Source organism: Anoplolepis gracilipes, chromosome 15 (assembly GCF_047496725.1).
Source record: "Anoplolepis gracilipes chromosome 15, ASM4749672v1, whole genome shotgun sequence".
In the NCBI taxonomy this organism is placed as follows: domain Eukaryota; kingdom Metazoa; phylum Arthropoda; class Insecta; order Hymenoptera; family Formicidae; genus Anoplolepis; species Anoplolepis gracilipes.
Window position 1 is genome coordinate 4,921,826 of NC_132984.1, and position 18,314 is coordinate 4,940,139.

An 18,314-nucleotide genomic window follows, 5' to 3' on the forward strand; every position below is an offset into this window, starting at 1 on the left:
TTCAGAAGAAACTAAAACAAATAAATCCGGTCACTGCAATGATCATTTTAACGGGAGCCATGATGTCATGGCAGAATCCTTGTGTATTCGTATTAACAGCAATCGCCAACTCTCAAGAATGGAACAAGAGATTCATAAAATTTTTAAATCTCTTTTTGTAATTTAAGTTTTTTTTTTTTTAATTAAATGAAATTTTAATTAAATTGAAATTTTAATTAAAATTTGTTACGTTGTTGATTTAATTTAATTTAATTTCATGTATTGTTTCTAGACATTTTCTTTCAAGCTTTGCTCTCTTAAATGAAATCAGTATATTATCATTGATGAGCACAGTAATTTCAGTTATAACATGGTACATATATAACTACTGCAAATACGGAGAAAAATCAGTGATGGCAGCTCTGATTTCTCAGTAAAATCTTACTTTCATAATTAATGAAGCATAAGACGGAGGAATAAAATGTCTTCGCTTCTGATTGTCGGTGAAGTTTTATCATTGATTTAATCGCTAACATTGCTTTTCATTGATTCAGTTTAAGAGAATAAATTATTTTATTGTACACATATATTATCGAGTTTCATTTATCCTTCAATTTTTGAATCATTTTTATAAATCCCATATCTCTTGCTACTCGTGTAATTAACTATATAGTGAAACATTTGCGGCAAAATAATATATATATATATTTTTTATATATATTTTATATATCTATATATATTTATTTATATATTTTAACAGTCTAAAATAATAATACGAGAACTGTCACTATAAAGTTTTTCATAGCTTCCGAAAGAGATTTACTTGTCAATTTTAATGACGCGTACTTCAAATATAGATTGTTATTTTGATATTTTCATAAACGTTTATTATATACGATGAAAACCTCCGATTTTATTAGTTTAAATGTAAATAAAATTTACAAAATATCCTCTATTAAAAGATATTTTATTTCACCTGCTCGTGCGTTTAAAAATAACAGCTGATTAGTTTCAACAATTTTCGCAGGACACTCTGTATAAATACTGCAAATATTGAGAAGAATTAATTAGTGGCTCTGATTTTCGGTAAAATTTTAATTAATAATAAAACAAGAAGAAAGATTAAAGTGCTGTCACCGATGAAATTTTATCATTGCTTTAATTGGTGACGTTCTCATCGATGCTTAAGTTTAAGAGAGAGTCAAGGTAATTTCTAATTTTTTAGTCCACCTATATCTTGTGTTTAAAACGCAAGGTATTTTTTACGCCTCCCTCGGAGAAGAGGGATTGTACAGGGTGGATTTCCGATGTTAGCAGTCGACAGTAATCGAGTCTTGCTACCGGGTCCTCTCGCGAACATCCGGCAAAATCGGTCGCGAATGCCTTACTGTATCCCGGGGCCTCTCCCTGGTCCACTTAATATGGAAGGAAAGCGATGCGCCCGCTTGCTCATCCCCTATCTACTCCAGCGACCAGACGCCATCGAAGCGGACAGTAACATATCGGCCGTGCATGCCACGGATTTCGGTTCATCATTATGTAAGTCTCGAATCAGAGGAGCCGCGCCCTCATCCCCTCGACCCTCTCTCGAAGGTACGAGAACCTCCCAGCATGAATATCCGTCTATTCAGCCGATTATGTTTAGCCGCGGTTGCCCAGATATCGCGCGAGGAATCGGAACGTGATCCATGTGTTAATGATGGTCTGTATCCCTACCCGTGGCTCTAGATATCATATGATTCAAAGCATTTGCAAAGTTAAGATTTGTCGATTTCTTCTGCAAAATTGATTCCTAAATCTGCAGGTTCAAAAATCCAGACACGATATTTATGTTAAATATTTATATATATTTTCAACTATTTATTTATTTATATATAAATATCTTATACATAGGGTGTATACAAAGTGTAAGATAAAACATTATATTTTTATATCGTATATTAACATTATGTTATTATATCGTGTACCACCCGCGGCCGTAAAATGTTAAAAGTAATAAAATTATGAGTAATATAATTTCAAATACCGACCTATAGTTAACAATAGTATTTATCTGAAGTATATTTAGATCAATATTGCAGTTCGCTGAACTGCACTTTGTTAATATTTCATTGTATAAAAACGTGTAAAATTTATTGAGTGTAATTATTGCACAAATAGCGCAATTATTGCGCAAATAGCGAGATCATTGCACTATATTCGCTAACTGCATTGGATCGATATATTTATTTGGCAACTAATACATTTAGGTGCAGTAAAATGTATTATCAACATTGACAATCGTATTAAATTGTAACATGTTTATTTCTCTATTATTATTTTCTCTACTCTCCTTGTTTTCATGTGCATAATCTTTAACATATTTTTTGTAATGTTTATACATTTCTCAAATTTCCTTATTGTTTTCATACAAATATCTCTTCCTTTAAACGGGGCAAGTTAAAATAATCACGTAATGTAAGATGCATTTTTAAATAAATAAAAACTTTTAATAGGTTACATATGTACATAAACAATTGCTTTAGTCATTCTGTGTATAGGAAATATTAAAGTAAAATAGTAAAAATTATTATATAAGGCTATTTAATATTTTATATAAAATAATGTATCAGTATTTTTTTAAACTTGTTCTTTTACAAATAATATACAAAAGAAAGATTTTTACTATGAAATGTGCATGACATACCCCCGGCGCGGACCTTACCGGGGGTGTGACAAATCCCTGATGCGGACTTTACCGAGGGTGTGACAGACTCCCGGTGCGGACTTTACCAAGGGTGTGACAGACTCCTGGTGCGGACTTTACAAAGGTGTGACAGATTCCCGGGAAAGTTATTAGGTTTGTTAAATTTAAAAATAGTTTTTACAATCTAACACACTGGTAATAATTGTTATTAGGTTCCAACGGCCAAGAAAATAAAATTAATTAATGGTTTATTTAAATTTAACTTTAATCATTATTTAATTATTTATTAATTTCAATGTAATTGATTTAATTTATTTTACGAGAAAAAAATATAAAATTGTATTTAAGATTATTATTAAAATATAGATTAAATATGTATTTTATATAATATTTAGGGTAAGTAAAATAATTTTTGTAAATATATATCAAATTTTTGCCGTGATATTTATAATCAATCTTGATGATCTGTTTCATCAAAAATTACAAAAATATTTACATGTCGTTTGATAAACATTTGCAAAATATTCCAATAATCATTATAAATATTGCGTGTATATTTTATAAATATTTTGTGCTATCTGGAGAATTTGTGAAAGCTTTCAAACTAAATTAATAATTATTCTAATTAATAACTGTCACAATTAAGACGAAAAATTGTTCGTCTTGTATGAAGGCATTTTATATAATATTTAGGGTAACTAAAATAATTTTTTCTAAATATAGGTCAAATTTTTGCCGTGATATTTACAATCAATCTTGATCTGTTTCATTTAAAATTACAAAAATGTTTATATGTAGTTTGATAAACATTTGCAAAATATGCCAATAATTATTATAAATATTGCGTATATATTTTATAAATATTTTGTGCTGTCTGGGGAATTTGTGAAAGCTTTCAAACTAAATTAATAATTATTCTAATTCATAACTGTCACAATTAAGACGACAAATTGTTCGTCTTATATGAAGGCATTGTTGGCAACGACGAAGACATTGTTGGCAAGCAGCGTATCGAGAGATACCTTTCATATTTTTCTTGAGAAATCTAACGGCTAGAAAGAACATTATTTGCTCTCTTGTAAAGAAACTTTCATTGCTCCATGATAATGGTCGTTCAATTATCGCAGACGCGTAAAAGAGGGAAAAAGATAATGTTTTCGTCTCGAAACGTGTCGAAATGTCGATTATTGCTATGGGGCAGGGGGGGGGGGTGAAAAGCAATAACCAACACGCAGCAAAAACGAACGAGTTTTCCGGTGCTACACTATATATAAAATTTGTCTAATGGTTCGGAGCGACCGCTATTCCTTCACTTCCCTCTATTTCCAGAGCGATACCTCTAGTCTCTCTCTCTCTTTCTCTCTCTCTCTCTCACTCTTGATCAATCTTTTTTTCTTCCTCTTCTTCCTTTACGTCTATTTTCTTCTACCGCGCTCTCTCTCTCTCTCTCTCTCTCTCTCTCTCTCTCTCTCTCTCTCTCTCTCTCTCTCTCTCTCTCTCTCTCTCTTTCTCTCTCTTTTTAACCCGCGCGCTCTTGGTCGTTTCCTCTTTCGGTGCAGAGTTCGAGAAAGAACCGAAAATAAACGACGTGCTCTCGGGTAGCGACGGACGTCTGCAACTTTCGCTCCAGACGATACTTTCCGCTGTTTCTCGTCATTGTTGTTATCCGGCTCTTTTGTTATCCCCGCTAGTTATTGAAGTAGCTGTCGATCCCGCTGGTTCGTTCATGTGATTTTAATAGATCCGCGAAGTGACGAAAGTAGGTTGCGAAAACGGATAATGGATATTAATGACTTTCAACCAAAATGGTGCTCGGTGACGTCGATAGATGCGCTTATTCCGTCGAATTAAATTTTCTAGAGATTTAGGGTAAACTTTTATTCTCCCCCTCTCTCTTAAAGCTACCTCAAAACTCGAGGACACTCGGGATATCTTCAGTATTCGAAGAAAGGCTCCAACAGTTACAGAATGCAAAGATATCTTGACTTCAAGATATCTCGATGAAAAAGGATTTATAAGATTATGTCATATTTTTCAAAATATTTTGAAAATCGTAGAATTTGGGAAACAAGAGTAATTATTATGTGAACAATTTTAGAGCGTAATTTTTAACAATTAATATTTTTTGTTCTATTATTCTGTTATTTTATTCTAATATTTTTTGTTTTTTTTTTTTATTTATTTTAAAATTTATTATATTTGATTAATTTTTTAACTTTTTAATACTTATTATTTTATATTTCCTCTTTAATTTATTCTTTTTAATCTTATATATTTTATATTTGAATAAAAATATAGGGTAAGAAAGAAACAAATTAAAGACCAAAATTAAAAAATTAAAACTCAATAAAATAAACATTAAAATAAATAAAATACAAAAAAATATTAGAATAAAATAATAAAATAATAGAATTAAAAAATAATAAAATAAAAAATATTAATTAATAAAAATTGCGCGAAACGGAACGTTTTAAAATTGAAAAAAAGAAATGACGTAATTGCAATATATTTGTACACATATTTCGAATCTTTCTGTGTTCCAGATAAATATAATTTCTTATTATTGCTCATATTAATTAATATAAATAATTTCTTATTTATTATTTTTATTGTAACTGAAATAAAATAAATGACGTGCATGTGATGCGATGCCGGTTAAACGGAAGTAGTGGCAAAGTAGCGGAGAAAGACGAACCAGGATAACTTTCGCGACACGAGCCATTAGACAAACGTATCCTTTGAGGGTGAAAACGAAGGCACATACTTTTATATTTTGCGAAACTCGAGAAAACGCACGATTTCGCTTTCTGACGTAACAAAGCCAATTTCTTTGGGATGTTCCTCTGTAATGTCCGAAACTTCCTGGTGATCTGAACCTTTTTTTTGTTTTTCAAGAACATCGACTGCCATCGGCAGACTTTGGCCTCCGGGATCTCACTTACTCCGGGGGGAACTTTTCTAATAAAGCAACGATGTAATAATACATTTTTTTTTATCGATCGGAAAGTTTAATGGCAATATCGATAAAATGATAAAGGCAATCGTAACGACTAGTAGAATGTGGAAGCAATATGTCATAAGAACATAAGGATGAGGAGAAATTGCTGTATTTTAACGTGTGTCGTCATCGCGTCAAATGGCTATCTTCATCCTTGTTTAGAGTGAAGTGATAAGGCAAGTTATTTCTTCCTGCCAATAACACATCAATGTTTCGCGAAAAAAATAGAGGAGATCCAACTGAAAAGTTTTGAAAGAAACCGTACGATCGAATCTTTTGAACCGCGTGAAAACTGCTGCCATATCTTTTGACGTTTTCAAACTCGTGATCTTTTCAGGCTTCTTATTCTAAAAACTTCAAGTACATTTCAAAAATCTGTAAAATAAATAAGAATTAAAAGTTTTCTTTACACCTAAATATATAATTTTAATATATATTCTTAAACTTAGAGATTCTTGATATTAAAAGTTGATGTTTTTTGGCGATAATAAATACATAAGATTGAGAAATCGTGTTTTTTGCACAAATGTTTTTTTTTTTCAATACATATATTTTTTTAAGATAAAATACGTCTGCAAGATAAAAAAAACTTTAAGTCTACATCAAAGAAATAATCGAGTTTTGAAAATAAAAAATACAATTGAAAAATTATATTCTTTATGCAAATTTGTTTTCAATATATAAACATTTCTCTTATATATAAAATGTATCTGCAAAATTAAAGAAAAATTAATTAATATGAATTATAGTAATGAACATAAGAAATTATTTATATTAGTCAGTATAAGAAATTATAAGAAATTACATTAATTGTATTATTTGTTTTATTAAAAAAATTTAAATAATTAAGTTTGAAAGTAAAAAGTAAGGCTCTTTCATTCAAGACACATAGGTTTTTTACTTCTAATCAAGAACAGATCAAGAGGGAAAAGTTTAATAAGTATATTTTATAAACTTCAACAACGCATTCATCTAAGGTGACGTGACACTTTCAACGTTTCTTGCGATGCTAATCATCCACCTTTCATTTATTTTCCCTTCACCTTCATAAATGCCGGCGAGAACGCCGCCAGCGTTATCTGAGATTTATGTTACCCTCATCGCGCGAGAGGTGGAAAAATCGGTCCCACGCGGGCCGTCTCGGCGTTTTAATCTGAAACCGCTTGTGGTTGGTAAACAAAACTTATTCGCGGTGCATTTCGACCAGTGAACGCGCGAAAAGCCGCGGTCGAGCGATGAAAGATGCGCCGAGGCTACGAATAAATCGAAACCGTCCGGCCTTGTGAGTTAAAAGGGCTCTCTGTTACATGTAAGATATATTTGCACTCTTAAATGCTGAAGCCTTAAGGGGAGTAGAATCTATACGGGATTTTCTTTTTTAGAATTAAAAATATATTTATACGAAAAAAGTTGTAAATCCTCGCAATAATTAATACATCATATTCCAGTAGGATACTTTCTCTATTTCTAAAAAATAATTTAGTAAATTATTTAATAAATTATCTATAATGTATTTCTAAATATACTTATTTTTACACTTCAAGTATCCAAAAAAAAATAATTTTAAAGGAATTTAAAAATATATTCATCGAATTTTAAAAATAAAAAATACGCTTGGATTACAAATTGTATTCTTTTTTATATACTAGTAATTTTTCAAGATATATATTTTTTTCTTTTAAATAGAATATATCTGCAAAATAAAACTGTTAAATAAATGTCAAAGAAAAATTGAGTTTTAAAAATAAGAAATACGCTTGAATTAAAAAAACATTGCTCTCAGATTATTTCCTATAATTATTTAATAATAGTTATTTTCCTATAATTATTTTACAACATTCGTGAGATAACGACGGTAAATATAATACCATTCGTTTGTTCTACAAGCTACATACTTTCATCTCTTTTTCCTTAATTTGACTGCTTATATAAATGTGCATGTCAAAGAGAGAGAGAGAGAGAGAGAGAGAGAGAGGGATGACATGAAAATAAAGGTGAAAAATATAAAAAGGAGTTGGCTTCCAGGGATCGCAATCCCTGCAGCCCTGTAAAATATCGGAAAATTCATTAATGCTCGATCTACTGGGCATAGACGAATAAATCTCGTTCTAGGGCGAAGGGAAAAGCAATATGGCGTACCGAATATGTGCGTCGACCGTAAGAAAGATCTCAAACGCCAGCCTTTCTCACCTCGATATTCAGATTTGAATATCGGGGGCAAGCTTTCTCTCTCTCTCTCTCTCTCTCTCTCTCTCTCTCTCTCTCTCTCTCTCTCTCAGACAATCCGTAGGGGATAAAAATCACAGGAAGAGTCTGCGGGGGAGGAGCAAAGCTTATCTTTACACGAAGAAACAGAGAATGGCAAATATGCCATCGAATTCAATCGACATTTGATATGACGTCAGAATCTCCGAATGGAAGGCATCGCTCTCTAAGAGAATTAAATATTACTCGTCATATTTCAAAGGGTGGTTATTTGCCTTCCATTAATTCGAACTCAAAGAGAGAAAGAGAAAACAAGAGAGAGAGAGAGAGAGAGAGAGAGAGACGTCATAAGACTGCCCTCAAATATTCGTTTGCACGGAAAGCAAATTCATGCAACGTTAGCAGAATAAATGATTTTTGTACGCGAAAATATTCATATTTGCGAGAGAAAAAAAAACGTAATTACGTGAAAAGAGGAGCGCGTAAAACCTTTCCAGCTCTTCGTTTATTTAGATATTTTTGATCCGAACCGAAATGAATTATTAAAAAGGGTTTAATTTGAAAATTAAAATTATCACAATATTTTCATAAAGTACCGCATAAATATATCTCTCTGTCGAGTAATAGCTTAATTCCAAATCTAATAACACAATCGCTGCTTTCGCATTCGCGAGCAAAGAGAAAGAGGGGGTGGGAGGAGCCGGATTTATGCAAATAAAAAAAAAAAAAATTCTTGACAAGCGAGAATCTCTTCACATTCGAGAATGAAGTACGTGTATATGAATGCATCGGCGATATAATTATACGTAGTTTGACGGGACGCTAAGCCCCGTACAAAGTGCTCGCAAGTACGCGCCCCCCCCCCCGCCCCGTTCCTCTTTCGCTTCTTTCCTCGCCCTTTCCCTTTTTGGATAAAGCGCGGTAAAAGAGAAATTGCTCTCGTTGAAACCGTAGAGCGACAAGGTTGTACAAAGGCTCCGGCGACTCGCCCAAGTACCACTTGTGCACACGTTTTCCTCCTCCGGGCTTATATCCAGGAGTTCCACCAAGCAAGATAGTCATCAACGCGTTTTATTGCAAATGCAATGTGCGGAATTAATAATAATCCCGTGACGCGTGTAATACTAATCTCGTGTTTCCGACCTTTCGTCCATTAATGTGGTTCCGTTTAATAACTTAAATATGTATGGATATTGTTTTTTTTTTTTTTTGAGAAATTGAGATAGAAATTTGAAACCCCGAATGAACTCTTGCGATAAACGTTTGCGTTATTAAGAAAAAAAAAAGAAAAGAAACACGATGACTCTAGTTAATCGAATTTGTTGTCAGATTATAAGCTATTCTGTGCTGGCAATTACTCTTTTTAAGCTGAAGAATGAAAGTAGAAGAGAGCATAATTGGGTAACTTTTTAACATTTTGGTTTACAAAAATGAGGGAAAATTTTTAGGTAAAAGAAACTCGAGAATTTTTTAAAACTCTGTGCTAAAAGTAAATGTCAATCCAAACCCCGATGATTAACCCCTAGAATTTCGTTCACAGAATTTCATTTACAGACCGCGCTCTTATCTAAGCGATTAGATTTGTTCTTCCATCTATTTCCTACAAATGGCGACTATCGCAATCCGGATCTCTCGAAATAAGCAAGCAACCGCAATTGCAATAATTGCGGAATCCTCGAAGCAAGCTAGAGCTTCGAGGGGGTTAATGTCAGTACCGAGGAAAACGCCGAGGAAATCCAGTGCTGCTTATCTTGTTTATCAGAGGAGATAAGAAGTGCTCTACCTTCGAACTGCGATAAAAAGATTAAACCTTGTCTGCGCTTCCTATAGAGATTGAGAGAGGGACTTGAACGGAGGTCGCGATTGTCTCCATACGTGACATATCACGTGCAACTCAATCTGTATCTCAAATAAATATTTCGTCAATCGTAGAAAAAAAAAAAAAAAAAATAACATCAATTTTATTTCGCGAATATTTTTAAATATATTTTTAAATATTTTTAAATATAGAATCGCAATAAAAATTTGCAGGAAACGCGGTAAAATTTCAAAATGGATGCACCAAACGGCAGCGTTTTGATTCGAAATCGTATTCGGCCGCGTGACAGGGGAGCGGGCGGGCGGGGGGGGGGGGGCAAATGCAGTACGCAAGGAAAAAAAGTGAAAACGCACACGGCTCATGGCGGATGTATCGCTGCGTGAAACAAGCGGAGCTGACACGGCGGCAACGCGGTGCGGTTTTTGCGCGAGCGATATCTCACACAGCTACGTCCACCCCCTCCCCCAGTCGCGTTCAATTCGATTTGGAATTCTTGCAGATATTTCCATACGCGCCCGTAAATGGCTCGGCGCAACGCGAGTTTAACCCACTGCGGGCCGAACCCCGGTATTGTAAAATGTTGAATACGCAGGGATTGGAGGGGAGGGGGTGGAGGCAGGGGGCGATGGGATTGGAAGGGCGATCGAGCGACTGGACGGCGGGAATGAATATATACGGACGCGGGGGGCGCGAATGAATTTATAACGCGCGCACGCGAAAAGCCGAGGGTCCCCCCCCCTTCCCCACGTGATCGTTTTCCTTCCTGCCACCATATCGTGACACTAGACCGGCTGGCTGGGTGGCTGGTCGGTCCCGGTAAATCGATGACAGCTGTTTTACCGTACGGTTGACCGCGCGGAAAATGCCCGAACGCACTTCCGGTATAATCGCGAGACGAATGATCCGATCTTCCCTTATTTCTTCTTTTTTTTTTTTTTTTTTAAGTAGATTGAATATTCCGTCGTGTGTCTCTCTCTCTCTCTCTCTCTCTCTTTCTCTCTTTCTCTCCACGAGAGAAAACCGAGAAAATTTCGGATTCAATGGCATTTTTCATCACAGGTTTATTCCGGCCGCTTGAGCTTCGAATACGAGGATCATCGCGTTCGCGGATTATATACATATGTATTATAAAATATTTCAGTCCTTTCTCTCTGTGTTTGCCTCCCCCGGTAAAAAACGAAAACTTTTTCCCTCTTTCCATTTTCCAGCGCGAGTGGCTTAATCACGAGGAACTAAGTCGGATCGATTTTTGAAAGTCAGAGCGAAAGTAATTATTGAATTAAATACAAGGCGACAGTTTCTCTCTGGACTGGTAACTCAAAGGAACCTTTTAGCTGATAACGAGATTAGAGAGAGAGAGAGACAGAGAGAGAGAGAGAGAGAGAGAGAGAGAGAGAGAGAGAGAGAGAGAGAGAGGGAGAGGGAGTTTGATTAAATCGCGAACTTGGATTTCTTATGTTTCGATCCAATTCCGTGGCACGGAAGCGAAAGTCACCTCTAGAGGCAACCCAGGCTTTATAGATTGAATTTGCTACTGCGGTATTAAAGCCGTTAACTTCCGTAACACACTAATACCACCGTCCGCTACAACGAAACCTCCCTCTCGGTACGTGTGATCGCTCGCACTCACCCTCGGCCTGATGGGGAGCGTAGATGTTGAGGTATAGACAGTCTTCGTTCTGGTTCCTCAAGTACGGCAGGTGCCTCTCCAGGTATTCGTACCTGCCTGGTTTCACCTCCTCCCGAAGATTTGGCAAGACTTGCGGGCAAACTGGGGCGAATTCCTGCGACTGCCTCACCCCTCTCCATGGCTGCGGTGACCGAGGCGGTGAAAACCTGAAGGATCCGACCGGAGGCTCCGCGTAAGGAACTCCTAAAACAGACGAGATAGAGAGAGAATTTGCTTTAAGTAGATAGATAAATATTAAATCCACCTCGAAGATATTCAATTAATTGCGTGATATATTGTCATTTAATACAATCGACATTCCCATCACAGAGTAAATTCGTCGGGGGAGGTTAAATTTTTTTCAAGCTTTTTTTTTGGCAGCGATAAAAGTACTTTTCGCAAAAGAATTTTATTTATAATTATATAGTATATTAATATAAAAATATTGCGTCTTTTTAATCATGTTTTCATTGTGATACAATTTTACTTTGATTTAGTCGGAGATTAATTCAAATTTAAGATGAAAAAAATGTTTCTATATATCTTTCTTTTAATTTACTTATCCTTACGTAAGATTAATACACGTCTTAAACGAGAATTATTCCCTAGTTTTTTTCTTTCGCAGTAACATACTTTCCGCGAAAAACAAATTTTATTTACAATACAATAAATAATACAATAACAAATAAATATCATATCTCAAACGGTTTAATCGTATTAATATAAAATCGCTTGCATTAATATAAAAATTTAATTGTATTAGTATATTAATATCAAAATATTGTGCGTATAAACGATTTAATTGTATTTTTCAATTTTAATACAATTTTAATTTCAGTTGAAATTCGAGATGAAAAGAAATAATATTCTACATGTATACTTTTTTCTTTCTTTTTTTTTTTTTTTTTTTTTTTTATTGTTTTTAATTCACTTCGCATACAAGGTTAACACGCGTCTTTAGCAAGAACTGCTTCGTCGAATGCGTTCACTTTGGATGATTACCAAGAGCGAGCGGCGTAAACTCGCCTTTGGATATACAAAGCGATGCACACAGATGCAATTCGACGCGTGGCGATGCGACTTGACGGACGCGCAGAGCGCGAGCGTACTCGAGCAGGGACCGAGAAAGCTAAAGGGGAGAGATGGCGGGTAATATCTGTTCCCGAAATACACGGGCGCGCGAGCGAGCGCGAGCGCGAGCTCTCCTCCTCGTTTTAGATCCTTTGACGTATCGGGACTCTCAAAGCGCGGATATGCAGCTGCCAGGAAACTTTTGCTCACTGACCGGAGCCGAGTTTCCTCGGGAGTATAGTATCGAACGTTATCGGGGAGGGAGGGGGGGGGGAGAGAGAGAGAGTACCTTTATAGTGGATTATTGCATATGAAATGTCGACCTCTGGGTCAACCAAATCAGCATCTCTCCGTCGAATTAAATGATTATTCCAACGATATAAAGAGTTACATATTAATCTTTATCGTGGTTTTTTTTCATCAAAGAAAAGGTCCACGTTTTTATTTTAAATGCGTTATAAAGAATAAAGAAATTTAGTGTCTTTTTTATTTTTAGTCGGGAAAATTAGGGATTTTTGTAGATCAATAAATAATAAATTGTACGGTAATAAAACAAATAAATTATATAATAGTAAAATAATATAAAAATTTTTTTGACAATAAAATAAATTAACGGCATGATGGTAAAATAAATAAATTGTACGATAATTTTTATCAATTAAATATAACATAACGGCTTACCGAGAAAGACGTCGACTAGCTGTAAATTGTGATTGGTTCTCGGTTGGACCACCATACCGCGTAATCGACCTTCCTTGACGCGAACCTCCCTCGTCATTCTGTCCTGGAGATCGTGAAATCGCTGATGGTAACCGTATTGATTCCGCGACTCGTGCAAGTCGCGATGCTCCGTAAGAATCTGCGTGCAGGCCAACAATAGAAGACCCACCAATTCCATTCGCAGCATCTTGGACATTTGCTTTCGCGTTCTTCGTGGATCAAGCACGACACTTCAAACTTGGTTTCAAAATTGCTTCAAAAACTCATCAACACGCTTCGAGCAAACTTTAATCAGATCTGGAGATTCTATTTTATACAATATTACTCAATATTCGCGAGAATATTTCTTCAATTTATCACAAAACACTTATTGTAATAAATAAGAAAAAAAACACACACCCACACACACACACACACACAGACTACTAGATATTTAGGCTCTTATGACATGCGTAGAAGAAAAATACTGCAATCCTTTAAAAGGCTCGCAGCGATTAGCCCGAAGCAACAACAAGCGACAAGTCGAGCTGCGACGAGGCACTCGCGATTGAAGTAAAAATAATTTTTCCGACTGCCGTCAGAGACCGGATGCGAAGGGTACGGGCTGGCTCTTTCGGGCTGTCGGTGCAACTTTTCGCTTTGGAAGCTTCCGCTGCCACGCGGAATTGTTAGAAGTTACTTTTCCGCACACGTGGAGTTCACATTTTCGTAGCTGTCGGTCGATTTTCCCGGCGCCACTTGATTTTATTCTAGTTACAGTTTATTGCAAAGTTCAACATGACATCTCCTCTCGGACTCGTTTTAACCATGCTCGATCGATCAGAATTGTCAAATGTACTTTATATTCATATTCACGAACATCATATATTTCCGCTCCCTTTCTTTATGTATTTAACGTGGAACTGGACAGACCAGCTACGTCAAAAGTTAATCTATTTATTATTGTTTGTAAAATGATTTATATTATAAAATAATTATTTATAAAATCTCTATGTGTATTACTTATATAAAATTAACTTATCAGTTAATTAAAATAAAAATTTGATTTAAAGTAGAATTCAAATTTCTATTTTCATAAATTTTTGTATCGTATAATTAAACTCGTGGTACATTTACTATAGAAAAGTTAAATAGTTTGATATATTATAATATTTACGATTTTGAAATTAAGTTATATTCTGCAGAGCAAATGTTTAATTTACAAATTAATTATTTCGTATATTATATTTTGATTGATATTTTTATATTTTAATTACTTAACTAATTTTATATTTTAATTACTTAATTAATTTTATATTTTAATACTTTGTAAAATTAAATTCATGAATCTTACAAAATGTATTAAATTTATTAACTTTTGACGTAGTTGCTTTCTCCCTAAATTTGTGCGCGATTCTAAAGAATTGTCAGTAATAAAAGAAATTCTTTTTTTATGAAACTTTATAATTAAAAATTTTTTTAAATCCATTCAGGACTTTTGTGATTAATTGATATACGGCTGATTACTTTATTTCTTGAGATTCTTTATGCGCGATTTATTAAATTCGCACGAGTGGACACGCATTCCTTCAGTGCATTTGAGCAAAAGTGCTGTACCGAGAGAGAGGGAAAACAAGCTAAGATGGCGAACGAGAGTCGCGAGAGAGAAAGAGCGAGAACGAAGTTTACCAACAGGCGACGCGTTCGTTCTATTTGGGGCGAAGAGTACGTGCAGTCGCGCGAGTCGTCGTTCTCTCTTGGTACGTGCGTTCACCCTTGTTTGTCCCGCCAAGAATATCGCCTCTGGAGGACATCGTCGAGCGCGCGTTTGGACCTTTCTCGACTTTCAACGAGTTAAAACCCGTCAAAAACTCCACACTGCCACGTTAAACGAACTGCACGGTCGGGCAGGGAGCGTGGATGCAATTTAATTGATATATAATGTTCCCAACATATTTTTTTTTTCAATCTCACGGAAGTTGAAGCAAAAGGAAATATATATTGGGAAAAAGAAAAAAAAAAAAAACTTGTCGTTTCCGAAAATCCCTTTACGGTGTGATATGGAAAAATTTTGCACAAAAGGAGACGTCGCGACACCTTCGCGACGAGATAAGAATTTCGCGAAGAGAAAATTCGCGCGTTAACGTCAAGTCGCAATCGTGCAAATTCGATCACCAGCGAGATGCGCGTATAACATCGCGATAATAGTTTTAGTTTTATATACATGCGATATATGCACCGAGCGTTCCGTAATTCCGTCGTAATTTACGTCGGATGAATGACATTGAGTTCAAAACTAATCCGGGAAAACGCAAAATAGAAAGAGAGAGAGAGAGAGAGAAAGAAAGAGAGAGGGAGGGTGGCAACCAACTAAATCCGATATTTGTGACATTCACGGTAGCAAACTTTTGAGGACTTGAATACGCTACGATTTTCAGATCATATTAGATTCATCTGTCGAGCTCTCTTGTATAACTCGCAATCCGGAATTTCTTTTAACATAATATTGCCATGTGAATATTTTTCAAGAGTTGAAAAATCATTAACGTTTTAACATTTTGATAACTTTTTATTTTGTTAAAATTTTACTTACACTTATTATTAGTAATAATAAAAATAATACTGAAATCCAAAGAATAATAATATATATACAAATAAATAAATATAATAATATAATTAATAAAAATAAAGAGTTTTTATGGAATAATTCGTGATCGCAGAAATTTTGAGGAATTTTTTTTCAATCAATATCGAACTCTATTTTTAATGATAAGCAAAAATTATAATTTTATTAAATTACATTTGTATAATGCTCCTTTTGCTTTTAATATCATTTTACTTGCTGAATTTTTTACTATACATAATTATAATGTAAGTGACACACACGTGCATAAAAGATTCCATTGAATGAAATAAAAATTAGTTGTGTAAAAATTTCGAGAATGTGCGCGGGGAAAAGAAGCGCCGAGTGACGAGATCTTCTCGGAACTTTGTTGAAATTTTTGCGAGACATTTCACGCTTGTAGAAAACTTTCCGCGTTATTTTTAACGTCGACGATGACAACTGTGGAGGCTCCTCGTCGAGCGGGGCCGAATTGTACGTTTTCACGTCGATGCACACTCTTCAGGGTGTGAACTCGCAATAACGGTTTGATGCGCTAGATGTGTTGCTACCACGCGCGCGAAGCTATTACTATTTTTATTTATTTAACCGTCAAATAAAGAACGCACATTTATTAAATTGCTTTTTGGCCTCTGCTCTATGTTTTCTTTATGAAATACAGATACTAAAATTTTGAAAAAAGAGAGAGAGAGAGAGAGAGAGAGAAAAAAGAGAAACCGCGATTATAAATATCACACATATGATACAGATTTAGCATATATATATATATATATATATATATATATATATATATATAGTATATTTAAAATTTCTCTTATTTTATATAAAAAATGAAAATATATAAATTTTTTAAAAATATTTTATATCAAATATTTTTTGTATTTCATATAAAATGTGCAATATTATATATAATATATTATATTTAATATTATATGTTATATATTATTATATTTTATATAATATTATATTTAATATTATGTATTATATAATATTATATATTTTATCTTTTTATTTACGTTTGTATTTTTTAAATATTATTTTTAACGACCTCAGATTATTTTCATTCGGCAATAATGCAATATAAAATATTTTTGGCAAACTTTTATGTTTCTTTCTGTGCACTGGATGTGTGTATGTGCAGGATATGTTGTTGAGGGATTAGGGATTGAACGAGAGAGCGTAAGCGATTATTGCAGCAAATCCTATTTTGCCGACCGCTTGTTGCGGGATAAGCTTATAGGAATTCACCGCATCCATCATTAATTCTTCTTTTTACCTTCGTCGATGTTTATGATAGATTTTCGAGAGGTGAGAAAATACCGACACGTTATCACGCTCCGGTTATTAAACCTCTATTGTAGCTCTCTCTCTCTCTCTCTCTCGTCTCTTTCTGATTTTTATGTATAAAAAAAAACGAATTCTATTTAATAAATTTTATAAAAAGTTTTCCTCGCTAAAACATTATTTCGATTTATGGCAAACTGTTTTATCGCAATGTTACAAGTTCTATTTTTAGACGCTATCATAAAATAGTCGGAAATTAATATTTTTACCCTTTTTTGCACGTCGCGACAAAAATTTCGACAAACAAACGATAATATAAATTTCACTCCCGTGATATTTTCACTTCGATAACGATGACAAATCTAATTTTAATAATTACGCCTCTCGCACAATCATATTGATCACATGGCCACTGTGATTTTGACGGTGCGCAAAAAGCGTGGCGAAAAATAAAATCTGGACTTTCGCGATTGTTGGGCGCGCACTCAAAATTTCTTCCACGTTCTTTTTCTTTTTTTATAAAAGCGCGTGTCGAGAAAGCTCGTTTTGTCCCGACGAATCTCACAAGCGAACTGAGCCAAAGTGCGTGCGAGAAGCGTTTCTAAAATTAAATCACGAGTTTTCGAACCGAAGCGCCGCCAGGGCGAGGCGAGTTTCAAGCGGAAAAAGACTTTCGTTTTCGACGGATCAGATCGTTGCGTTCAAAATTTTTCCACTGATATGCATCCCATGCGTCGACTGTCATTGCTGGATACGTGGAGGCATCGACGAAGAAGGATTCTTGTACCAGATGCTTGTTTGCTCGTTGATCCGCGAGAATGCGAAGCTCCAAGAGCACGAACCTACGCCTGCGTGACTTGAAAGAGACATGATTTTGCGAACAGCTTAATGAACATCATGAATAATATTACTCTCCTCTAGAAGCTCTTGCTACCACTTTTAGGCAGAAGAAACATTAACGTTTCTAGAATTATTTTATTTACTAAGAATATTTGTATGATTAAATTTTTGATATTTGTTTGCTAATTTCTCTTTATTATTTTTTATTCTTCTGTATTGTTATTATTATTCCTTTATTTTTTTTTTTGTGCTTCTAAAATTCAAATTCTCTTTCTTAAAAATTAAAAGTTGTTTACGTAGACATAGATTCTTAGTCTTATTATAATCCCATAAAATGAGATAAATAATTAATTAATTAAATCAATTCTTCAAGAATTTAAGGGATTATCCTATAAATAGAAAAACACAAAGAAAGAATAATAATAATAATACAGAAAAATA

At 34.4% G+C, this 18,314-nt stretch overlaps 1 protein-coding gene across 6 annotated transcripts in view; it reads right to left on the reverse strand.

Moving 5' to 3' along the window:
- The window catches only part of LOC140673697 (uncharacterized), a 63,174-nt gene extending 45,569 nt beyond the window's left edge, over positions 1 to 17,605 (reverse strand). For 2 of the 6 annotated variants that reach the window (XM_072906797.1, XM_072906792.1), the window contains exons 1-3: positions 17,303 to 17,605; positions 13,109 to 14,062; positions 11,318 to 11,560 (exon numbers count right to left, since the gene is read on the reverse strand). In XM_072906797.1, the coding sequence (XP_072762898.1) occupies positions 11,318 to 11,560; positions 13,109 to 13,343 (478 nt within the window). In that variant the 5' untranslated portion in view covers positions 13,344 to 14,062; positions 17,303 to 17,605. Of the gene's footprint in view, positions 1 to 11,317; positions 11,561 to 13,108; positions 14,080 to 14,502; positions 14,543 to 17,025 lie in introns of all 6 variants that reach the window. The other 4 variants (XM_072906796.1, XM_072906795.1, XM_072906793.1 and 1 more) reach the window with 4 other exon arrangements.
- Between the last annotated feature and the right edge of the window lie 709 nt (positions 17,606 to 18,314).